This window comes from Mugil cephalus, chromosome 6, assembly GCF_022458985.1.
Source record: "Mugil cephalus isolate CIBA_MC_2020 chromosome 6, CIBA_Mcephalus_1.1, whole genome shotgun sequence".
NCBI lineage: Eukaryota > Metazoa > Chordata > Actinopteri > Mugiliformes > Mugilidae > Mugil > Mugil cephalus.
This window is the reverse complement of record NC_061775.1, coordinates 3,181,202-3,207,348: the sequence shown is the minus strand read 5'-3', so window position 1 is coordinate 3,207,348 and position 26,147 is coordinate 3,181,202. Positions and strand designations below refer to the sequence as shown.

The 26,147-nt window shown below is 42.5% G+C and overlaps 1 protein-coding gene and 1 long non-coding RNA gene across 2 annotated transcripts; one reads left to right on the top strand and one right to left on the bottom strand.

Moving 5' to 3' along the window:
* Positions 1-1,085: 1,085 nt before the first annotated feature.
* Positions 1,086-12,400, top strand: LOC125008862. Its single transcript, XR_007112920.1, has 2 exons — positions 1,086-2,014; positions 8,862-12,400. It is a non-coding gene; the product is annotated as an uncharacterized LOC125008862 (long non-coding RNA).
* A 9,761-nt stretch (positions 12,401-22,161) lies between these two features.
* On the bottom strand, positions 22,162-24,825 carry s1pr4 (sphingosine-1-phosphate receptor 4). Its single transcript, XM_047586359.1, has 2 exons — positions 24,675-24,825; positions 22,162-24,018 (listed from the first exon to the last, which is right to left on the bottom strand). Exon 2 carries the CDS (start codon positions 23,849-23,851, stop codon positions 22,622-22,624), a length of 1,230 nt encoding a protein of 409 aa, XP_047442315.1. The 5' UTR covers positions 23,852-24,018; positions 24,675-24,825; the 3' UTR covers positions 22,162-22,621.
* Positions 24,826-26,147: the final 1,322 nt, after the last annotated feature.

Genomic DNA, 26,147 nt, shown 5'->3' with positions numbered 1-26,147 from the left:
TTTTTTTTTTTTTTTTTAAATTAGTTCTGCACTCTGCTCTGCCTCCAGCAGCTAGAAAGAAATGTACAATTATGCATTGTGCATATTTATTTGCTTATTTATTCCTACTGTCACGGTCTTATGAGACAGCTTTGCAGAGCAGTTGTCATGGCAACTGTTAATCATGACATCACATCCTGTTTTTAAAGCATCAAACAACTAAAGCAAAGTTTCTCAAAACAATGGACACTTGAAACATGTACTTTCTCATTTTAGTTTGCCCTAAGTCCCATCCACTAACATGGAGGAGGTGGAGCTTATGAGCTTATGACCTATACTGCAGCCAGTCACCAGGGGGAACTGGATTCACTTTTGAGGAGTTATCATAAAAGCACTCTTGTATACAGTCTATGGGCATGCCTACAGGGGGGATTTTAGAGTATTGTTGATACATGTTTGCCTGTCCTAAAGGTGCGCCTCATTGAGACCAAGTACATTTTAGTCTGAGTTTATATGTAAAAAAAATAAATAAATAAAAAATAAACAGCCAGCCAAAGTTAGAGTTGCTAAATTCTGCAACTATAACAATAACCAAGAAAGAACCAATTTAAAGTGGTAAATATGCCGTAATTGTAAACTGATTTTGTGCCATGAGAGACCCATCGATTCAACTTCGGTTTCCCATAACAGAAAGTTTAATGGAGGACACTGAAACACGATCGAGAAGTTACATTTCCATGAGCATGTATGATGATGATGAGCTTCTTTTCATGTGTACAACGGAACTTAAGTAGTTAAATGTGTTTTCTGCCCATTGTTTCTTCATTGATTTCTACATACTTATCTCCTGCAATGGCACATTAGACCATTAGCTCTGTAATAGTGGGTAAACATTTGAGACAATCCCAAAGCAAACACAACAACACAATCGATGCCTCTCAGTCTCCAGAAATATAATCCTGCACCTGGACTCCCTCAAAGTAGCCAAGCACCTGCACAAAAAGCAACAGAGAGACAGTGTCCCTTTAAGGGATAACTCACAGAGGAAGAGGAAAAACAGCAAAGAAGGAAGGCGAGGAGGTGTGTATGCGTACGTGGACATGTCAAACTGATAGACACTTGGGAGAGAAACAGAAAGAGAGAAAGAGAGAGGAAAGAAAGATAAGGAGAAAGATAAAGGCAGAGAGACACAACATTGCATTAGACACTAAGAGCCATTCCTCGCTCGCTAAAGGCTAATGCAATTGCCACACAATAAGAGTGTCTCAGCGGAGGCTGAAAAAAACAGCTAGAGAGGGGAATGTAAGAGGAGAGGCAGAGAGGGAGGGAAGAATGGAGGGAGGGAGTGAAGGAGGAGAACTGGCAGCTCTGCCTCCAGACTCTCATATGGATCTCCTGGGACAATGGTTGAAAGTCTCTCTCTGTCTCTACTGTAACTCCTGGCTGTGTGTGAGTGGCTGAGTGGCTCGGTACTCTGCTGTGTCTCCAGAGTGATTTATCAGGTTTGCGGGGAGGAGAGTGAGAGGGAGAGATGGGGGAGACAACTCTGGTAGCAGGCAGGCAGCAGTCACCAGCCAGCTGGCTGGGTGTGTTAACTCCACATCTGACCTCTATGGGAACAGATCACCCTCCTCTCCTCTCTTCTCCTTCCCTTCTTTCCTCTCCTGGTAGACTGTGGGAACAGGAGAGATAGATTTTTCTCCCTATTTCTTCTTCTGCGCTGTGGAGCTCAGGGTACGAGCCCTGGGACAGAGCGGGACATGACAGGACAGTACAGCTTTCCCAGTGGAACCTCAGCAGGACACTCTGAGGACTGCACTGCCTGCTGATTCTTGGACCTCCACTGGCACAACTGGCTGCCGCGTGGTTGTCTAGTCAGTCATTAGCCAGTCAGATGGTTAGTTAGTCAGACAGTTGATCGGTCAGCGTGGTCCCTCCCAAAGAGTCAACTCTTCCACCTTGTGTATTTCCTTGGCTGCACTCACTCTGAGGTGACTCGGGCTTACCGTGCAGCAAGAGCAGACCTGTGGGCATGGTGAGTGGCAAATACCCGTCTCAACACCACTCTCTCACTCTCACATGCTCTCTCACAAACTTCTTTGTCCTTTGAGTATTTTCCTTGTGTTCTTTTTTCAGTTTTCCGTCTTGTATCAGTGTGGTGTCTGTAATTATCTCTCTTCCTGTAGCGGCCGACTTGTCACAAACACAAGGCAGCAGATTTGATCAAAGCAAAGTGTGATGTTAGGTTGTTTGTGTGGTTGTCATTGTCAGGCTTTGATCTCTTGATGTTGGCACTTGGGAAGACAGCGCATCTGTTTGTACGTTGGTTTATCAAGCGAAGATATTTGACACGGCCGATTTAACCATCTTGTTTATGAGGGTCGGATGGAGCACAAAATAATTTACTCAAGCCTGCTTTAAAGCGGAACATAGCGGATTTTGTAATCCTTAATCAGTAAAAACTTTATAAAAGTTGAATAAACCTCTATTTATTTTTGAATCCTGTGAACAAAACAAACAAACAAAAAAACACCCAGATATTTCACACATACCCGCACACACACAAACACACACCTGCATGACTCCTGGCTGCTGTACCAGCACTTTTTTTTTTCCCAGCAATCTCATGACTGTGGGGGGTTTTTGCACAGTGCCATAATCTCAGCACTGTTTGGAAGGAGGAAGGAGTTTGATTTGATAAAGTAACCCTAAAGTCAAGTGCACAGAACATTTTTGGAGAAATAGTTCAAATATTTGAGTGCGCTCCAAGGCTTTATCTGGGCCCGCTAAATCAGTTCCCATGTGTGAGAGACATGTTACACAAGGGCAAAGCGAATGTGTTTCGAGACGATTATAAAAGTATGTACAGTATTCATGTCAAATGCTGCAGTATAAATGTCCTGTTATCGTACAAAGTAAATAAACAGTCGACCATAGACACCAATGAGCTGTTTCTGATCTGTTTCTTATTGTTGTGTCTCACAGCTCTCATCAATCCGCGCATACAAAACCATGAGAAGCAGTTTAGCGCCGAGTAAGCCGAGTAAGTGTCAATGCCATCTGCTCTGCAGAAAATGGTAGATAACGAAAAAAAGAATGTTTGATGAATGAAGTTACGTAGTCAGTGTGATAGAAATCTATATTTGTTCAGTAGTCCAAACCAGAGCTAGTAAACATTCAAGTTTAGAAGTGCCCTCATGCTAATGGTGAAGCCGAAACAACCAGTTAAACATATGATAAAGCATTTTGTTTCTGGTCCTTTAGCTCATCTTTAAATCAGAAATCTTCCTCAGAATAGTCCATTCAGTCCGTATTCACTAGCTGTGGCAGATGCTGACATGGGCGTTGTCTCATGAACAACGAACAGATGTTTGTTATTTGGGATCTGCTACTAATTTGTTGTCTGTGTGACTGTTTTCCTCCTGCAAAATGCACTGGTGCAATTCCAGAGCGCGTGTCCCACGTCTGCGGCCACACGGCCTTCTTCTTCCTCCCTCATGGTTTTCCTGCACTTTGTGTGTTTGCTGCTTCCCTTCAGATCAGCTGCAGAGTGCTCAAGTGCACAAGACAGCATGGTTTCCCTCAGCCTTTCAGCCCGGCCATGCGCCTACCACAGAGAATTTCTGTCTGAGCCTAGGCAATTACAGCACACATCCAAAGCCATCTTAGCCAGGGACCAAATGAAGGAGCCTTTGATAGGCTCCGACTGATGCATATTTACTTTTTACGACCAACCAAGCAGTAAACAGCTTGCCTTGTTGGCGCTGGAGCGAGACTTTAAATACAGGCCTGTTCACACACAAACACGCATAAAAGCGCACACACGCAACAATTTTTCAAGCGGCGGCCATTTCAGAAATATCAGTGACACCACCAGCTCGGTCTGTTTGCCAGTCACTGATTTTATAATCAGGTTTGTTGTGCTATGCCTGGCTGCCGTTTTTTTTTTTTCTTTTTTTTTTTTCTCTGAGCTGCAGACACAGCAGCAGCAGTAGCCTCCAATTGAAGCCATGTGTGGTGGAAAAACAGGCCTCGGTTTGTGGAGAGGTTGCATGCTTGGAGTGGGAGGGAGCCTGTCGGTTACAGAGGTCACGATCCGAACACGCTAACTCCTCTTGGCCTTCTCACGCGCCATGCCGACGGATGCGTCTCAGTCGTCAGTCGAGAATCCCTCCCCACTTAAATCCTCAAGTTTCCCAAAAGAGGCATCACCTGCCCCTCCTGCATTTAACTCATGGACCTAACTTCAGAGCACATCAAAGCATCTAGGAAAAAAAACTCATTGCAAGCTTTTGTTCTTGTAGGTGTTGTCTTGAACAATAGGAAGGCTGTGTTCAGGGTGTGCCACAAATAAGCAAGTGTTTGATTTAGCTGAGACCTCAGCAGTCTCTGGGTTGATTTATCCCAGTGTCCTCAGATGAACCTAGCGATCTTAGATTGTCGTGTCAGAGTTACTTCCTCCACACTCTCACACATGCATCATCCTCTTCGGCCTCATGTGTAATTTTGCCTGTTGTCTATTGGGCAGCGCTTTTTCCTACGGCTCCCCGTTCCTAAGCTCTTCTCCGGTTCTCGCTGAAAGTCTTTCCCTTCAATCCAAAATCTTATCAGCCACAGCTATTAGCTAATAGCTGAAATAGCTACCACTATCAGATCCAGAGATAGCAGGGCTTTAATGCAGCCATGCCATTTCCCCTCATACATTATAATCGATCATGTTCCTGTCAGAGCGGAGGGCCCGGATCAGTTTTTCATTTCTCCGTTGTTCCTATAAGAGGTGAGTCAGTGCCTCTTTAAAGATAACATTCATATGATTTAAGGTCTTTTTGACATAAAGTTCTCAAATCAGTTTAGACTTGTGTGTCCTGTTCCGCTTCCTTTCTAAGCGAAGGCTGGCAGTGATTGATTTCGCATGGAATTACATCCATACCAAATTGCATTAACGCTTTCTAAAGTTGATTATTGTTAATGGGACATGTGGAAAAAAAAGCTCCTGTGCCGTTCATCAGTCACATGTGAGGGCTGGTTTATCGAGACTGAGCGATCTAATGAGCTGAATAATGAAGGCCAGAGCCAAAGAACACTGGTAATGACTTTTTAATGCCCATGGGTTCTTCAGTTACCTACAGAGGTGTGATTGGCCAAGATGGGGGTCTTGTGTTTTGTCTGTCAGTCACGTTCTACATATTCCCTTAAATAGAGTCTGAGGATGGGTGGAGGTTATCTGGGGCTTGAGACAAACTGCACGGTGAGCCTTAATAAATGGTTAACGACAGGAATAAGTGCAAAAGTGATGTAGAAACTGAAAAAGAAAATTAGCGAGAAGTTCACGTCCTGACTCCTTTGGCTTCTCTCAAATTACCTGAGAAAGAAAGCCGCACAACTAATTATAGGTGCTTTACTTGTTGTTTCGTTGAGCCAACACGTAGTATTTCGAGGCATGTTCACACATTTAAGGCGGGGGTATACTTGTGCTATGTGTACTTATTGCAGAAGTATTTGGTCCAAAGACCCACACTTGAAAACTGTGGGAAAAGTTGTTGTTAAGAAGTGAGAGCTGCAGTATCATTTAAATATGAGGATAAAGATAAACCTTTCCGAGACATGCTGCACCATGAATACTTACTTCTACGATGTGTCACATGTGTGTAAGTTGTGTAAAAAAGTGGGGAAAAAAAACAGACGAATCACTGCTGAGCATGTTTGTCTGTTATGTAAAGTAATTTCCAGATGCAGACCCCCCAGTTAAGGGAAAAGGAGGTTTCGGATGTAATTGAGATGACCAACGAACACTTCCGTCGGAGCTCACCGGGGTCAATATTCAAAACATTTCCTCATATTTCAAGAGAGCTTTGCGCACTTTACAGACTGCAACAGTATGGCAGCATGTCATCCATCAACCAGGGCTTTTCTAATCCACTTAGACTGGATATTGCTGTCTTTTTCCTCACATTCTCACACACTTAATCTCTCCATGTCTCTTGTTTCTCCATCTCCCTCTCAACACTTGCTTCTGTTTTGTGAGAGCACAGCGACAAATCACAGTGACACCCATGTGCGAGATGCAAGGGTGACGTCAGCACTGCACAGCTGGGTTCAGATGCGAATCTCACACCAGTGGTCACCGGCACATATATCCCAACAGATCTCCCGTGTACACTCCTTGCCAGCTGCAGAGTGTTACATGAGAAAGTGCTTTTCAGAAAATGTGATTTTTGTCATCTCTGGAAGAATATGGAAGCAGAGGCAGCCAGAGAAACACTGGAAAGTTGTCTGCAGTAATGTGACAGTTAATTTTCTGGTATGACAGCATCTGTATCTGAATATTTTTAGAGTACTTAAATGACTCTTGAGTCATTTCCACTCTGATTCCTTGTCTCCTTCCCTTTGCCCAACAAGCAGTTCGTCCACGCTGCGTGAATGAGGTCAGTTTGTTCAGCTGAGAGTGCAAACTTTGCGCTTTCTAAAAATGTGATGACTTGTTCGCACCTTCAGCCTTGTGTGTGTAATAATAAGTTACATCAGGCCATAAATTATGTTCATACGGACTCACACGATCTGGAGACATTACTTCCACAAACCACACACAAATGGATTGGACAGATTGATCTGAAAATGAAAAAAAGAATCTTCTCTTCACCTTATTTTTGAAGACACTATTTTTCATGTGCGCATTTTTAATATTGACTTCGAAGGTCACATTTTATTTTATTGCAGTCCCACATTTAACCTGTGTATGCTACCTCGCTGCTCACCCTGCTTGCCAAACCAAATATGTCACATCCTTACTCCATTCATTTAAACCTGACAGTAATGCTACCAATCATTTATTTCCCATATCGAGCCTTCACACCCAGGAAGCAAACACTGACTCACAGAAGTGTTAGAGGGCATGACCACTCCTTCCATTCACTCACACTTTCACCATTACTTTTTCATTTCTTTCACACACACACACACACACACACACACACACACACACACACACACACACACACACACACACACACACCACACACCACACACCACACTGCAACTCATGCATGCAAATGAACTGCGCACACACACACGCAGGCGATCCCTCATTCGACTGTGCCGTTCACTGAAGCTCAACTTTATGTTCCGCGTCTCACAACCTAGACAAACATATTTATTCATGATTCCTGCTCAGGGAGGGGCGGACCGTTGACAGGACAGACATATTTCTCTGTCTGGAAGGATTCAACATGCGTTCGTTAGTTGTACAGCGTGTACTGTGGGTCTGTGCGCGGAAACACCAGGGCTGTGGAAGACACCATTGCGGCTGCTGTCACTGCACATTCTAATATCGTTATGTCAGTGTGAATCTGATTATTGTTTTCCCTCCGGCAAATGAACATACTGTTAAAATGATGCAACAATCTTGGTTAAAATATACGTCAACTCAAAGTTTCAAAGTCACCTCTCTTCCTCCTTTGTTTTCCCCGTAATTACCAAGACCCGAGGGCATTGTCACTATGAAACATTATTTGGGTCTTATTTATTTGCTTGGACAAATGACCTATGTGGTCATTGTTTGTGTGTGTGTGGAAAGTTTGTATTTTTGTGTACCTGTGGTGGATTTTTTCCCTCTTAGCAGTTGCCAGTCACCCAGCAGATGCTCCAGGAAATGCCTTCCCCCAGCCAAGAAATAGTCTGGCGCATGACCCCACGTGAAACATTTATTTTTTTTATGCAGATTAAATAAAACAAGTTGTAACATGTTAAATCATCAAAGTGCTTGCATGCAAATTTAGTTACCTTTCTTCCCGTTTTCATGCCTTATGTGAATGCCCGTCGACTCCCAGCTTGACCTTGCAGCGTCAGTCAGAGAGTGTTTGGGTGGTGCATGGGCTTGATTGTCTTAATTGTGCATCCCTGAGGTGTGGAATAAAAGACATGCCTGGAGAGGCCTGCTGAAGCTTGCCCTGATTTTTTTTTTTTTTTTTTTTTATACTTACTTTTGGTTTTTTATTTAGTTTTATTATATAAAGTTTTATTATATAAAATGACCACTGTACGAGTGTCGATTCTGGATTTGTATCTTTTGATAGAGGAGACCCTAGATCATTTAGAGCATAGAATACAAAAAAACACGGAAAAAGATGATGAATGAAAAGTGATCAAAGACGAACTGTTGAGACTCGGCCCTGAACCCCTCCCTCTCCTCCTCCTCCTCCTCCTCCTCACCGCTCAACAATCCTGTCATTATTCCTTGCCTACCAGGGTGGGCCTGGAAATGTTCCCTGCAGAACAGCAAAAACAACAACAACAAAAGATAATAATACACTGTGACGTTACACTTTTTAACCCACCCAGCAACTTCGAGCAATCTATAGTGGAGGGGGAAAAAAAATCAAACAATTTGCCTTGACCTGGAATCGGCTCCTTCAATGGGAGACAAAGGCAAAACAGAAATATGTCTATATGTCTGAGGCTGCTTATTATTTGCTCAAAAGAACACAGATCTCCTCCTGGTCCTGGTTCCCCTCGGCTGACATTTTATAGTGGGCGCACTCATGTCCAGGAGCACCAGACAGTTTTCATTGGCTTAGCAAATTCTCAAACAAGTGCTGTTTTCTTTTTTCCCCGGAGTTGCTTTAAACACACTGCCCAGGTAGCTGGCTCTGCATGTTCCAACTAGACTCCACATCTGCTGCTTCCTGCTGATCTGTGCAACAGAAAAGTCTGCAGAGTCATTCCTCGCAAATCCTAATTTATTTTTTATTGCAGTGATGAGTTGTATCTTCTGTCATTCCAAGGTTACACTTGTAGTATGTCAAATATCAGATATTAAGTTTTGGTTTCTTAGAGAGTCTAAAGAAAAGTAATACACCCCAAATCTCTCTTCCTCTTTCCCGCAGGTCACGGGTGCTCACAGCTGCTGTGAAGGAAGTTATCCGAGGGCAGAGAGGAGAAGAGAGGTGCAGAGGGGGATTCAGCCTCTGCCCCGGCTGTGGTGGGGAGGGTTCCTGGCACCGTGATTTGATGCAAAAAGAGAAACAAAAATCACATTGCCAGGGATTTCCACTCCTTCACAGCTCAGCAGGTGACCCACCGCATCGTTGTGTTTCCAGTGTGGGATGATTTAGTGTCGTTTTCTTGACGGATTTCTTTCAGTTGGTTACTGACACTGTTGCTGTGGAGTGAAAGAATAAACACTGAGGAGATTAGACAGACACTGAGATCTGCTCTAGCTGTACAGCTTTACACGATGTAAACCAAAATTCTTGGAGGCAGCTCACGTTTCAGATCGGATTTAGGATTTATAAACAAGGAAATGATTTGGGGGTTTGAAACAAGGGCTCAGATCCTCCGCGGGCAGCACACTCTGAAACTCAAAGGCGTAGCAAACCTCAGCACTGTAAGCATTGCAGGCTTTGAAACCTCCAGCTTAACACTGAGCAGTCACGTAAAGGTCTGCGTGAGTCTCTGCTCCCTCAAAAGCCAGCCACCCACTTGCTAAAGGCACAGAGCTTAGCTAATTGGTGAGCATTGATCCCTGCTATGTGTTGTTCACAGTGGCTAAGTTCAGTGCCTGAGGTGAAATAGTTGATTCGACGTTGGGGATTTGTTCCGGTGAATGGAAAGAACTTGATGATCTTGGATATGAAGAAAGAAGGAGGGAGGAGGAGAGGAGTGACGAGAGATTAGGGGGAGACGGAGGGAGGTGGAAATATATATATAGAGAGAGAGAAAGAGAGAGAGGCCAGGATCAGAGCTCTGTACGGGGTTACATGTGGAGCTATCGCGTGTGCATCATGGTCCAGACGTGAGACAAGCTGTATCGTTTCATTGTGTCTGCCTGAAGCAACAACTGTCTTATCTTACCTGACACATCTGGCAAGAATCATCATGCATACCTAATATATTTGAAAATGTTTAAGTGAGACATGGTGACCCAGGTTTAAAATGCCCCAGATCCATTTGAGGAATGTGGTGCTAAATGTCAGACTGAGGCGGGCATGCCAGTTCAAGTCCAGCTGAGTTAGCTGTGGACCAATGTGCCGGAACCGTATACACTCAGCCGATCTAATACTAGCTCCTTCCTCAGTCACAGCTGAACAAAAGCAGGTACACAGCAGCTATCCACCGAAGCAGTGTGTAGGTAGTACTACACTAAGAGAACGACAAGGTCTGTGTCTTTTTTTATATACAAAAAAAAGAGATCAAAAGTGTACAAGATGGGTTAAATATTGTGTTGTCTGCAGAAAGGGCCAGCTACAGTTGTTGCTATGGTAATATCATTTCTTAGGAATCACTCTGTTTACATGGACACCAGTATTGTGCTAATAAACAGAACAACATGCTCATGTAACCAGGTAATTATTAACATACCAGTGCAATCAATAGGAATCTTAACATTTCAGATTCATTCAGTAGGAAAATAAACCCACTTGCCAGTTCATTAGGTACACTAGTGAAAACAAATGCTCAGAAACCACCAAGCTGCACAAAAAACTGCCCAAAGTATTAGACTGATGTCTTGTTTAGTTCATATTACTTCTCGCAATACTGCAGCGCATTATAAACCAATGCAGTCAAAGCATAGGCACGCTTCTGTGTTTGATTTATTAGAGTTTAACAGCACCACAATCTAAGTCCTCCAGAATGTCAATAAAGTTGCATTACCACCTTTCTGACACTATTTCAACTAAGATTTAGAGGTGGACTGTTATATTAGAATGTATTGGTCCACACCAGTGTTGTTTAACAGCCATGTCACCATCTATGCATTTCATATCGGGGCATGTCATTGCCTTTCCTATAAAATCACTTTATTTTGCATCCATGTAAACAGTTCAGTACAATGCATGCTCTCATCATTATTAGACTGACAGAGCAGGGTTTGCTCAGATTGCCTGCAACAGGGGCCTTTGTGTAGACATTCTTGCTTCAAAATAAGTCCAGAAAACGTCAGCCTCAACAGCACTCATAACGAGAGACAGCTTAGCAAACTTCTGGAAACTGACTTAGCTAGTTGTAGGTTAATAAACCAAATCAAAATAAACAGGCTAGAATGAGCAAATGAGCACAATCCTTCGTGAGTCTGAAATGAAGTACGCAGATGACTAAGGCCTCTGAGTCATTCTTTCTGCCACTGTTATCACTGTGAACTGTGCTATTGTACGTGTCGTGAGGAACGTTCTAAGAGAAGCTACAGTTAGGGGTTATTTTACATTACTTGCTTGTTTGGTGTTGCTATTAAAGGTGGAATTTAAAAAAGTTATAGTACTCTAACTTGCACTTTTCTGGGCTGTGCCCTCCCGTGCCTACTGAACTGGTATCAGTGTTTTACCTGAAAACTGGCTCAGTTCAGCAGGAACAGGAGTGGAGCTCACTGACTAGCAAGATACATCCTGGCTTACCACATCAGCTTACTACAGTGAGCTTGCAGCAAGGCAGCACAGCCCTGGTTTAGCTTTCAGTTGCCGTGTTAAATTGGCCGCACCCACCACAGAGCCGCATGGGAGTCAATGGCCCTGACGAATATCAAAGTCCTCCAACCTGTCAGACGACGCCACTGAACCCTGAAGTCTGTTTAAAACAGCACAGTTAGATGAGCGTCCCTCTCTCAGCTCAAACATGAATGTTTCATAAGCCGATTTACCATATTTGCTTGATAGGTAGACCCTGGTGTCCCGAGCTGTTTTGTTCATACTGTCTGTAATGCATGTGATCGTGTTGTTCTGCTCAGCCTTCATGTTTATTTCTGCATTCTTCCTTCAACAAGGCTATAAACCACGTCTCTCACCCTTTGTTTCCCTCCGCGTCTTTTTCTGTCTTTTTGTGCTGTCAAAGTTCAGACTGAGATTGAAGTTCACTGTGAGATAATCCCAGTGAAATGTCTGCTATGCCTGCGTAATTGATGTCACCCAGGAGTCCCTATTATCAGTGATTGGGAATGTGTGCAATGCAGCCCCACTCCCCAAGATAACTCTCAGTCACCAAAGAAAAATTCTTCATCTTGAACGTTTCAGTGGAAAGTGGAAAGTGGAAGCTCATCAGCAAGTGTGATTAATCCACCCTTATCCTGCTCCTCAGTTGATCTCGCCTGGCACCATAAAATTATATTTCTGTTCCTTTGGATCTCTGCCTACAAATGTTCCTACAAATGTTCATTTAAACCTGGAGGGGATCACTGAGTGAAAGGTTAGAAGGATGTTTTTTTTAGATGTGATATTGACTTCAAGGCATTGCTCAAGCTAGGTGGTGCCACTGACAGGTTAGTTATGATTTGTGTGAGTGTTCACTCCAACAAAATGTAGAAGACAATGGTGCATGAAGTGCATTAGTTCTAAATGTCAGTGTGTATTTAATAATGATTTGTTGTGATGATGCAGGTGCAGCCATTGTGTCATTTCAGCCTTGATTTAAGGTAATAAAGTTTAAATGAGCCAGAGAAAGAATTCCAGCATTGTTTTTTAATTGCTATCAGAAGAGAACATCTTTTATCCCCAGGAAGAAAACACGCTGCAACAGGAAAGAAGAAAGGTGGACAAAAACATTAATCAAAAAGGTTTTAAGAAACAAAGGATGAAATTACAATGCAGAGAATAGACAACAAGAAGAGTTTAATGTTCTAATTTCACATTGTTTCATCTTTTAAATAACTAGGCCAGTAAATATATGAAGGATTCTGAGGATGAAGGATTTTATTTCTCTGAGAAACATGTTCGCAGCATTCAGCAAAGTCACCAGGTTTCCATTTGAAGCTCCAGAATTACAGATGTTATCTCTTTACTCCACTCATCTTCTTCCTGGTTAAAATGTTGTGTCTTCGTTGTCCACAACACAACTCTAGCCCCGACATGTCACTCAGAGATTATGCTGTGTTACCCTAGTAGTAGCTAATGTAAGCCTGATACATTAGCCTCGAGCAGAGATTAGTGTTCAGATGCAACCACTGCTGCCTCCGGGACACTACTTAGATTTCAGGCAACTTCTACAACGGTTTATTTGTTGTAAGATGTTTGTCACACATGCAGAAGTATTCCCCCAAAACTTTTTGGGAAATCTTGCAAAATAAATGGAGCCCACCTTTAAATTTATTTGAATAACAAATGGATACATAATGGTTTAGACATATTCTCCTAATTAAAGTCTTGTTGACTAGTCAATTTAAAATCTCAGTGGAATTAAAAATGCATTTATAAATTTTCTTTTTGGTAGATTTACACTCAAGACTTACACTCAAGTTCCCTGTTGCTTACTGTAATCATTGTAGCAGATGTTTTCCAGTAAAATGCAAAAGGTCAAAAGTTTAACTTTCGATTTGAGTTGCATTTGTTACATCCGGCTGACTCTTTCATACATTAGAATATGAAACATGACACACCACAAGTGTCACAAAAACACAACCATGCAGGCACACAGTTACAGTTAGGCACCCAGACCAAAGCCTCCAGCTCTCCTTTTAGTCTCCATAGTGATGTCAGTATCTCTTTCATCTTCAGGCCTCAAAGGCTGACCAGATCTCATGATGTGGCTCCTTTATTGAGCCTGATCTGCTTTTCTTGCCCCTTTCGCCATTCAATCAAGCGTTTCTGGCCTGTGGCTGTGAGCTTGACTGCGTAATTTGGTTTGGAGCTGAGCGGGAACATCTGTTCCACAAAGCTTTAGCTCCTTCCGTTCCTTGGGCCTCATGGAAACAAACGAGGCCAGCGGTGGGGCCGCTGCCGCATCAGAAGACCTCCGAGTCGCAGCCTCTAGTCCAACCCCACTTAAGAATGATCTCAGCGGTGAGAGAAGAGGAGTAACAGCTCTTTGAAATGCCGGGTTCAAATGTGTGAAGTCATGTAGGATTCATTGTTCAGCTGACAGTGATTAAGACTCAGTGCTTTATTGATTTCATATGTACAGTAGGAGGATCATAACTTGCAAAGTGTGTCATCCACTTAGCAACCGCACACGTGGAACAGATTCATGATGAATGAACACAGTATGAGCAGTTACTGGATGTACACATTACTTTTTTAATCAGTTTTAGACACATGGGGAAAAATATGCTAGCATTATTTACTGCCTGTGCAGAGGTCAAACCATGACTTGCTGTGGTTTTTACCAGGGCTGTGTGAAGGATTGATTTTTAGTCTTTGCTGCAAGGTTGCCTGGCAAAATTTTTCCAATTCTTCGGCTTTACGTGTACACAATAAAAACTTTTTGCTACTTTTACATGCATGTGAGTTTTAGAAGTACTAGTTGTACTAGTTGTTTGCAATTAGCATGCTAACATGTTAAATCTGAGAATTTCACTTGCTTAATGCCAACATTCTGTGTGCCTATCAGCTTAACCCAGCTACTAGCATGACTGTAGATTCTTAACCAAGCTGCAGCACGCTATCCCGCTGATGGTTGCTAGTTGCTGGCGCCAAAACAGGTAACTGCAGAAGTGATTGGTCCAATGTGCATGTCTGTTAAGGTTCTCAGTCATCCAGATTGTAGCCTGGAGGGCCTTCGTAGACATATTGCCACACACTTTGGGGCAAGCACCCTTCAAATACTGTATGAGTATGAGAGGACATGGAGGACACTTGCAGATTACACGACCCAATCATGTTTTAACCAAAGTTACCCTAACTCCTAACCCAGCACAGGATAGTTTCCACTATCTTACACCCAAAGATCAGAAAGCCTGAAAGCAGCAGAGAGAGGTTCCCTTCACAGTAGAGTCTCTTAAATCCGAAGTTGAACAGATGCACAGCAGATCTCACAGCACATCGAAGGTCAGGAAGAGCACAAATGTGTCTTCTGTGTGTTGCAGAGATTACAGTGAAAGTAACTGTTCAGCACTTATCAACCTCAACTCCAAGATCAGTCATTCAGTCACCATTGTTTGAAGTGAAAAAACTCGAAACAGCTGTTGACTAGTATTTTACAAAACCATGCCAACACACTAGATCACACGAATAAATGCTTTTGTAGTGCAGGCCACCCGCGTCGGCTGGTATATTATATACATGGTATATTTTACCTATGGTGAGAGCTGCTGTATACATTAGCTACAAGCTCTGATCAGGTTTCATGTATTATTTTTCCTTCTCCCGCCAACTTCAAGAAGGTCCTTGCCCCAAGCATAGACTGTATAATGGCCCCAACCAGAAAACATGGAGTCAACCATTAAGTCATTCTCTACAATTCATTTCAACTGCAATGCAAACCAACGAGTGGCTTCAGCACGTGTTACATCCGTCTTCCTGTACAGTTCATGTTTTACCTTGCTTTCTTTAAGAGCCCATCCTGAAGAAGGCCTGTGTCCTCACTTTGCAAACTTTTGGAAAACCGAGGCCAAATCATCACCCTTGGAACATCTTTCACAACACAATTAGTTAAGTGGTCACAGTGGTCACAGTTCTCAGCTCAGCGCACAGTAAGAATGAGAGAGGGGATTAAGAAAAGAGAGAAAACATGCTCCTGTATATTCCCAAGGTTAACAACAAAGTCAGTACAGATGGCCGGCATCCAGCCCTCAAGAGAAAACTTGTGTTGTCTTTGGTAATTGTATTCTACACTTAAAAGTCAAGAGGAAGGAAAAAGCACTTAGTTGTGCTTGTGGCAATTTTTCAGCCTGTTGGAACATATTATTTATTTATTAAAAAACAAAACAAAATGGTTAATAGCAGAATTTTGCGCTGTCGTCGTGTCTGCCTCCATCATTGTACATTTCATAACCTCTGGGCAGTTCCTTTTTTGTATCCGCTGTCCCTCTATCTAAAATCTGATAAAGAGGAAACAGCTGGTCCCAGAGCTGGTGTAGATTTTAAGAGTCTGGCCTCCTCCACATGTGCCCGTACTGGCATCAGGATAAATCTCTCCACAATGGCCTTTCCTCTGACTTTATTCCCCTGTTATGAAGCAGCGAAGAAAAAATGCAGAATGACGTGGCGGTGCATTCCCCTTTAATTAGGAAACAACTGAACGTAATTTCACTGTTCCCTTTGTTCTTTATTTCTTTCTTTTTAGGCTTCTGCGTGTCTTCAGTTTATAGACCCATTATGGGCAACATTTTTCGGTATTTGTTCACGTGCAATTGCAGAAGCGTGCATTTTAAGCATAGTGAGGTGCAGTCATGAATAGGACCCCCAAAGAGCTGCAGATTTCCTCTCACTAGGACTCCTCAGTCAGGTGCAGCTGACAGAAACAGACACGTGAGGAAGGAAAGGGTTGCGTATACAAAGCGTTTGGTTGTTCGTGTGTTCATATCTTTTTTCTCCTTGTTGACAAAAGCACACCCAAAGGAAAATGGCAAACACACTGATTGATTTGGGTACAACTGTTAAAAAAAAAAAACACTGCATGTTTGCACGGCCATTCTTGAGGTCTTAGCTGGCCACATAAATGGGATGTTTTCTTTGACAGTCTGCTAGGTTAAATAAATGAAGAGTTTCCTGGTGCCAGTTTGTGAAACCTACCTCTTTGTGAATGAAAAAGACCAGATACTGGCAGGCTGCTTCGATGCACATCTGACTGCTGCTGCTGGAGTTGTATCAGCTTTGTTGTGGAAACACATTTACAACATACCTGTGATATGTAGATGCACATTTGTAGAATGTAACACACAGGTGCTGTGCGCCAAAATATGATGAAGATTTTATTCAGACAAAAATGTATTGTCATTACATTAAATCCACATATCTGCAGACACGCGCTATGTTTTCAGAAGCCAGTGTTTGATCCATTGTTGTTCAGTCTAGTACCTTCTGCTGAATAAACCGACTGCCAGGTTGAGGATTATGCAAATATTTTCTTGTAACAAGATAATCAGACAGTCAGTTAGACTGTCTCCGAGCGGATTATCTCTAGTATTCGGACACGTTTTCCATCCACTTTACAGAAGAAAACAGAGCAAGATGTCGCAGGTGTGTGCGTGACAACGTGTCAGCTCAACAGGAATGATAATCCTTCCCTCTCTCTCAATAGTCACTCATCTGAGTCAATACGTTCCTGTTATTTCAGACGTTTATCACTTTAAGGGAGTAACCCCAGACGGTGCATTTTTTGTTGTTGTTGCATCCGTCAGCATAATAAGCTGCCTGTCTTCCATCAAGTGTAGTGTCAATCATGGTACATAAACACTGTTGTCAAACTGTCTCTTTGACTACTGTGTGGCCTTTCTTTAGACCAAAGTAAAGTGATTTTTCATTTTATTCTTCAGTGGTGTTGCAGCTTTTTCTCATAATAGACTTTTAAGTTGTTAGTGATCAGTCTTTCCGCACTGATTAAACAGCCATAGACACAAGCCAGGAAATATTTTGGTCCAAACTAAATACGGTCGTGGTAGGGTTGATTTCATAGAATGACCCAGTTACATGACTTTTCTTCCAAAACTGCATCTTGTCTGTATTTAAATCTGTTGGTCTGGGCTGTTTTCTGGGGTGAAAGCAGGCCAAACCTGGATCTAGTCCTCATTTGATCATTATTATTTTCTGAACGCATCATCATATTTTAAATCCCAAATAAATTGAGTTTACAGATGAAAAGGGCAATTGTGATGGCTGTGTGAAGTCTTTGTTTTGAGGTCATGTGTTCTATCTTAATCCCATGAATAATGAGATCACCTCTGGTCCACATACTCCCTTTTTCATGAAAAAAGGTGAAATTACTGCCAAGTAGTGTAGTGTAGTGCAGTGTAGTGTAGTGTAGTGTAGTGTATACATATACATACTGTATTTATATGATTAGTTGGATCAGTACATACATATTGTAACTATGAAAACATGCTGACCTGAAAGAGCAAGGTGCAAACATTATAGAACCAGCTTTCTTGCACAAGGTTTTGGGTGGAGCAGTCGTACTCTGGGTGGAGTGTTGAATATTCAAATCAAGGAGAGCCTCCAGTAGGAGACCCTCCCCGATGCTACAAAAGCCTGCTTTGGAAACACGAGCGAGGGACAGATAGCTAAAGCCATCCCAACCTGGACATCACCTGGATTAACGAGGTCCACTTCACATACTGGGGAACCAGGACAGACTGACGACATGTGGTTTACTAGAACAAGACATGCATGGTTAAGACTAGGGGTTGCGAACTGGGAGAGTGGCAATGGTATGCTATTGGTATAGAATGTGAGATTGAGGGTGATCTATATTGTATATACCGTATGTTGAATGCTAAAAATAAAAAAAAAATAGAATAACCTAAATGTATAAGTGTGCCCACTCCTAAACTACTACTTGAAACTTAAAAAAAGTAATAATAATAATGATTGCAGTATGGCAATACATGGTCTTTTTGGATAAGAGTATTTCAGCTTGACTCACCTTCACCCGGTAACAGTTTTACACTCTTTTATGCAAATAGGGCCCAGATCTGTCAAATTGGACATCTCCTGTGCACAGTGTTCACAGATTTTCTATAGGATCCTGTGTGGGGTGGACTCTAATCTTCAATTGCTGAACCCACCTTTGTAGATTTGGAGGTTTACTTTGGATTTGTCACTGAAAGGTGAAAGTTCCCTTCATTTTCAGTTTTCTAAATCACATCAGAAGGTTCTGCACAAGCGATGACTAGTACTTGGAGCTAGTCATGGTTCCACGTGAAGAAAAGCAACCCCGCAACAAAATGTTTAGACAGACTTTGCTGTTCACGTTGTATACATTTGATGATGCTGTTTGGTGCTACACATACTTTTTATAATATTTCCCTTGTGGATTTGGGATACTGGACATAACTCTCTGCATAGTCTAGCTGGATGTGTTTTTACGTAGAGAATGGAGATATTTGTTTGTGTGGAGCAACCAGGCCAGGAAGAAATTAGCTGCAGCTCCTTTAATGTTATTGTTGGCCACCCTGAGCAGTTTTCTCTAGGTCTTCTCATCGAACTCTAGAGACGCCTTGGTGATGTCACTTTCCCATATTTTGGCCAGTGGCTGTTGACTATCTTTGCTCGTTTCCACAGTGTATCTATTGCCTTATCTAAGGGATATCTTTCAACACAGGAGATCCTGTTGATGCCCTTTAAGCTGTTTGTGGCTCGTGGCTCTTGTCATAGCATGCAGCCAAGAAGATGCCAGTTAAATCCTACAAGAAGTTAATCCGAGTCACTCCACGTGAAAGTAGGGGTGTAAATGAGCTCAATGAGAATTTGATTCTGGATGCAATCCTACTTTTGTGTAGTTTGTCCTTTTAAAAACTAAAGTACAAATGTTATTTTTTACACCACAGAACATGGGTGTGGTTGTCTTTATATCTGACACAACAAGAACTGATGTAACGCTGTCAGTCCCACATTTCTGCAACGAGACTAGTGACAGTTTTAACACTAATAGGAACAATGGCAAATATCAGACTATAAACAGTGATATTTTTAAATGAAAAAATGCCAAGTATAGCCTTAAACAATCTAGCCCATGGTGAGCTTGACTTAAACTTTTTTTTCCAACCTTGTTTAACATTCACTTCTATTGCGCCACATGTGCCACAGACTTGTTGCAGTGCTGATGGCAAAGCCATCACATTCACCACCACCGTGTAGCGCTTTCTTTGCCCGCTGCCTACCCCTCTCCACAGACAGTCCATCATTAGCTGTCTGCTGAACACCTGGAGGCGAAGCCAGCGAGGTAATTATTGAGGGCATAGCCACGTCTGCACGCAACCATCATTAAACCATCGTACCTCATTTACAGAAGAGAAAAAGCCTTGTTGTTGTTAGAGAGAGAGAGAGAGAGAGAGAGAGAGAGAGAGAGCAATGTGGAGTGGTGATCAGCCTCTGACACGTCAGATATGATACAACAAATGCCTCTGAGCCTTGAGCTAATAAAGCCTGGAATTTGCTGTTGCTTTTTCATCAGGCACTGGACCTGGAGGTGTGCCAGGTTCAAGAATGAGGGAGGGTTATCCTCTGCACTCAAACAGTAAAGATAAAGGAATTCATGAGAAGGGGAACTCACACAAACACAGACAACCAGCAATGACTTGTTTCCTTCCCCAGTCAAAAAAAAAAAAAACGACTACAGAGAGTGGTTTTAGCTGTGGCTTGTTCTTGAGTGTGTGAACCACAGGTTTGTATACGGGGGGCTCATAGGCTCCACATGTACAATAGCAGATGAGTATTTACATGAGCTCAATCACACGTATTAAATGTGAATAACAACCATGTGCGAAGTGTTGTACCAGCATGTTTGAATGTGCGCCTTCCTGCTATTAAGACACAGCCCAGTCTTCTCAGACACTGCGTGGGCAGCTTTATCAGGTAAAAGTACAAAAGCAGGATTCCTCCTCCCTCAGCTAAATGCCTCATTTCTTTTCTTTAGCAGTTGTCACTGACGAGTCCGTGCAGCTTGCGCACGTCATGAACGGGAATGCCTGCATTACAGGTTGCCAGAGATAGTGGAAGATCTCAGAGGACACAACTGATAAGCAAGTCAATTGTTATGAGGCACTTTAAGAGAATGGCTTTATTTTTGTTTAAAATGATTTTGATTTCTCTTAAGGAACACATTTGAGAACTGAGGCTTTACTCAGCTTCCTGTTTAGGTTCTGTTCTACGGTATTTCTTCTTTCGTCATTATAAAAGCTGAAACATCATATCGTTGTTTTGCAGAATTAGAGCCACGTGGAATATGCTGTCTAGCACTGAAACTTAGTGTGCTGGCTAGTAAATACATGTCTATTAGACAATAGATAGAAAATCCCAGTATCATGTTTGAGCTTTTGAAAAATTCTATGAGCAAACGCACTCCCTGGGGAGACTATTGGAGGCAGACCTGAAGAGGGGATAAGGCTTTTAGCCCTGTGGTCTGCAGGGACATTTTGAGGCATTTAGAGCATTAGTCTTCATATTCTGGCCGAGGAAAAGGATTAAGTTTGTTTTTATCACCCTTCTTAATCTCTTCTATCATCGACATGGGTTGGTTACCATGAGTCATTTAACAGGGACAATATCAGTACATCTGTCAGTCAGCAGCAATTTCTAATAATCAACCACTTTCACTCGTAAACTGTTCAACATCAATCATACAGAAAAGTACACTTGACATTTTTGTCACAATTACAAAACAGGTTTCCCCTGCAATCGAAAACTTGTTTCCTCAACTGGCCTCTTTCTCTGAGAGATTTCAACCACCAGTCAGTATTTAGCAAGATGTGAATCATAATGTGATGACAGTTGGTGGGTTGTTTACATGTTGTCAAACACGTCTGATCAAACCACACAACCCCTGCTACACATTAGCAGAGCAACTGAGCTTTAATGATGATGAATGAGGGCAGAATGAGCCTTTTTCGTCAGCCATCATTCATTTTAGCTGTTGCTTATTTACAACCGAATATTTAAGGCTGTTGAGAAATAAGGCTGAAGGTGTAAACTGTCATTTGTCAGGATATATCGTGTGAAATGTGACACATTGCTCTCGGCGCGTAAGTAAAGCCAACACATGAAGGTGACGTGAGAACTTTCAGATCTTCAGCCTTTGAACAGCATCAAGTTTCCATGGTGAAAGCGCACCTCATGCCTGTGATCTATTGCACCATTTCTGTACCACAGAAACAAAGGGCTCACTTTTTCTGTTTGCAGAGCGGCAGGCCATTTGTTTTGCCTTGTGAAAATACCTTTTGAAATGTCAAGACAAAACAGGTTGTTCCAGTAGCAGACATACAGTACATACCCTGTATAGCTTATGAGCCGTATACTCTCTGCTGAACCTTATCTCGCGTCCCTGCCAGACAGTCATAATGAATTTATCAATTAGCCCTGGCTGTGTGTGCCCTTGGGGCTACAGTCCCAGCCCTCACCTCCTCTGCACTTAGCTGCGATCAGTCCTGCCTGTCGGAAAAACCAGGAGGCAGAGAGCAGCCTGGAAAACTGCCTTTTTTAAAAGTCTGTTAAGACAAACCTTAAAAAATAAAATAAAAAGAATATCCTTTCACATACTTACATGTGCTGCTGAGTCTGCATTAACCTGAATGATGTTTCAGCATATTCAAATATGTCAGTTTGATCTGACGTATGTAACATTAGAATTTGGCAAATCTAAATAACTATATAAGATTTGTGTGGAAGTTTTTTTTTTTTTTTTTTTTTTTTTTTGTTGTTGCTTGCTTGTCTGTTTAAGTTTAAAGCCCTTTGACTGTCATTGCCATCTGGTAGCCTGTCAAGGTTTCAAGGAAGTGCCTCCCTCCAGAGGAAAGCAGAGGTACTAGACTGAAAACACTGCACTCACACATACGGTAAAATAAACTTTAATTATGCTTTTCTCTGGGTTTAATACAAAATGACATCAAGTTACAGTGCAATAAACTTATGTACACATTGTTATACAATTATAATGAAATATATATATATATTTCTTATCAGTAAATAAGTACATTTCAAAGACAAACTCTACAGTAATTGTGTAAAATGTTCAAAAAATGCCAAACAGTATGAAAACAGGAATGGTTGGTGATAAAAAAGATGCCCTTGTGTGATATTGCTGACTACTACAAGATTATTATTTTATTATTGTAACGTTTGTACTTTTAAGGATACATTCACATTTTAATTAGGTTTTCTGGTGTGTGTAATCGTCAGTGCAGTCACTTTCAGTCTAACAGTGAACATTCAAACCAAAACTCAGAGGAAACCGTTAGATGTGTGTCATTGCACACAGGTCTTGTTTGCTTGGGAGGGGAGCACATTGTGGTTTAACCACTGGAAACCGACAGGCAGCTGGTGGTGGTGCTCAGCCTAGATTTTCTGGGTGCCCTGCGAGGCTTGCTTGGGGTTGACGGTGGGGAGACCAAGCTCAAACTCCGGACCTTGTTAAAGCTGTTTCTCAGACTGTCCCTCCTGCTCTCTGAGGTGCTGCTGGTCTCCTTGGATGTGAATTTGTCTGGGTGACAGAGGCCGACCTTTAGGCAGCAGCAGCACAGTAGCTCAGCAATAGCCTTCCTCATGTCGCTGCTGCCCAGGGCGTAGATGATGGGATTCAGAGCTGAGTTAAGGATAGCCAGGGCGATGCAAAAGTCAGCGCTGTACAGCAGTGCGCACTGACGTGATGAACAGAAGAAATCCACCATTAACAGCATGAACAGTGGCCCCCAGCAGACCAAGAAGACCCCGACAATGGTGATGACAGTCTTAAGAAGAGCCAAGGAGCGCTTGCGGCTGCGTTGGGGACCCAGCTGAGTGCTCTTGTGCACGTGGCAGTAGATGGCACCGTAGAGCACGCCAATTGCCAAGAGGATGAGGAAGAAGATGATGAGGGAGAAAAAGATGTAGGTCTTGGAATAGAGAGGGAGGAGGGTGGAGCATCCTTCCAGGCTGCACACACAGTTCCAGCCCAGCAAGGGGAGGAAGCCAATCACGAGCGCCATGACCCAGCAAAGCGCCACCAACCCATAGATCCGATAGTAGGTCTTCGTGGTGGACTTCTGCGGCAGTGGTTTCATCATGGTGGTGTAACGCTCCACTGCAATCAGTAGCAAACTGAATATAGATGCTGCCAGGGCCACAAACAGCATGCCCTCCCTGAAGAGCCACAGAGCAGGGGTGAGACGAAAAGTCTGGTTGCCAGACATACAGATGTTGACAAGGTAGGCAGTACCAGTCAGGAGATCACTGAGTGTGATGTTGGCAATGCAGACATAAACCCAGCGCCGGCTGTGGCGGATGCGGGATATGACGGCCACCAGCACCAGGAAATTCTCCAGGATGATGAAAATGCTGAAGAAGAGGAAAGCGGCCGTGGCGGTACTGATGTGGTTCTGACTGTCTGAGATGGTCCTGTTCTGCAGGCGGCCGGTGTGGTTATAATGCCGCAGGATCACATGGCTAATCCCACTGGCTGCAGCGGTAGTATTACCGGGGTGACTGAGTAACTGGTACAAGTGAGGGCAGGAGGTGGGGGAAGTAAGAGAGGACAAGATACTCATTGCGACAACTGAGCTGGCCAAGATCAAGGCAGTGGGTGAGAACAGGTTGAACCGAGCTGGTACGAGCTGGTACGAGCTGTACGGGAATTAGTGTGGAACTCCTGCGATCAAACAGGCTATCAGCACACTCTAACCACTGGAGCTCTCTGCCTGTGCACAACACACACCTGAGAAGGAGAAAAGAAATGAGAGCACTTTCAGCATGACACATCTGTGGTAAAATCCGATCATGAAATTTCTGTCGCTCTGAGAACTGAAGGCTGCGCGTCTTTATTGTGCTGCGTCAATTTAAAAGGCATTATTTAAATGCCTCTCTCACGTGTCACAATCTCCACCTAGCTGTGGTTAACACAGGATGAGTGCGCAGCGAGGGCATTTAAATCACCACATAAAGGAAAGACGCACATTGTTTTTATGAGGAATGCAAAAAAATGCTTATATGTTGAAAATTCTCACGCATGGTATAAATTAGGAAGGAAGGAATACGATCTTATCTTATCTTACAATAAATATTGTAAAAAATTGTAAAATATTGTAAAATCCTTCTTCTTCCTTTTTCATTGAATCTATCAGATCGACCAGAACTTAATTAACTAAAGTACTTAGTTTAGGCAGCGTTAAAGCATTTTTTCCCAAACTGATAATGTTGTAATCTGGAAAGAAATAAAAAATAATAATAATAATAATAAATAAATAAAGAATAGTTATTTTAAAATTGCATTGCATTAAGAAAATCCTCCTATTGTATTTTAATGAACAAAAATAATTGCAGGTTATTATCAGAGCTGCAGAGTTAAGTGAGTGTGCAGTGGAGAGTACTCACCCTGGGTGCCAGTGATGCTGAGTGTGTGTCTGCTGTTGCTGAGTTTAGATTTTTGCAGAACATTTTTCATGGGGAAGTAAGCCAGCGAGGTTAGGTAGTAACACACCACACCCAACCTCTCTCTCTCTCTCTCTCTCTTTCTGTGTCTCTCACACACACGCACACACACACATGCATGCACGCACACTGAGAGGTAGTCATCCCTCCTACAACTTATACCCCAACACTGAAGTTCAACTGTACACCGTTTTGAAATTGGAAATGTTTCGGTCGTTGAAATCAAACCTTGTACCACTGCTTATTTAAATGAAACATAACTTTTCTATCAAGAGTACCTCGTTTTCTCACGGATGTTACTACTACTACTACCCTTCAAAATGTTGTTGCTCAAGGTCTGCCGTGATGCGGGAAATGCTCTTTCAAAACGTGCCACATTGAACCAGTTGTAAAATGGTTGTAAAGTGGCTTTCAAAACGTGACGTGACTCAATATTTTTAAGGATATGTGGCAAGCTTTTCACTTGCACTTACAAGATCATGGAACCTGACCAGGGCATGATTTCAAAAGTGTCAAATTATTTTTTTTTTCTTTCTCTTTTTTGGTCTCAATATTTCTCAGAAAGCACGAGAAAAACAGGAACTCCCAATCAGATGGAAAGGCACCCCTCCCTGCAGATAGAGGGTTTCATATATCTCATCACACAGCTGTGGTTGTTGTTTAGGGTATAGAGGCCGCACTATTCTTGCCATGCCCTTATTCTCATGTTGCTAAGCACACTTGACTTCAATAAACAGCCAATCATGCACTAGTGGCCACGGACCACATCATACAGCATACAATGCCACTGACACCACTTTCTGACCACTTTTTAAAACTGTAATATTCTGAAAAAAGACACATGAGGCATCCTGAAGCATAAGAAAGTGATGCCAGACCCAAAAATCAAGAAACCACTTTTCAAATATGAGCAAAACCTGAGCTGATGCCTGAACACATTTGCCCTACAAAGTGGAGTCTTCGAAGAGCTCTGATTATATATTTCACACTGTCACCTAATTACGTTGTAACTGTATCTCTCTCTATCATTTATAAAGTTCTGACAAACATTAAACACATTAAAGCTAAGTAGATACCCTTTGTCATGCACAGGTTGAATTTAATTGTTTAGGTAACATTGAAAAAATGCTAGTACATGATATGTGTCATTTTGCGCCGAGGCCCACGACGAACGTGTTTGTGTGGAGTTACTAGAGTGATCGAGCGTGTAAATAAAGAGGTAATAACTTTGAGACGTTTGACCTACATTGTGTTTAAATACATGGCAGAATGTTGTTGTACCACCCACATGAAGCTTTTCTAAAACAACTTCTCCTTTTTAGACTTTAGCCGTGAAAAAAAAAAAAAGAGCAGACATGCATCAATAAACCGTGACCATATATAACTACAGCAAAATGTTGATACGGAATGTCTAAT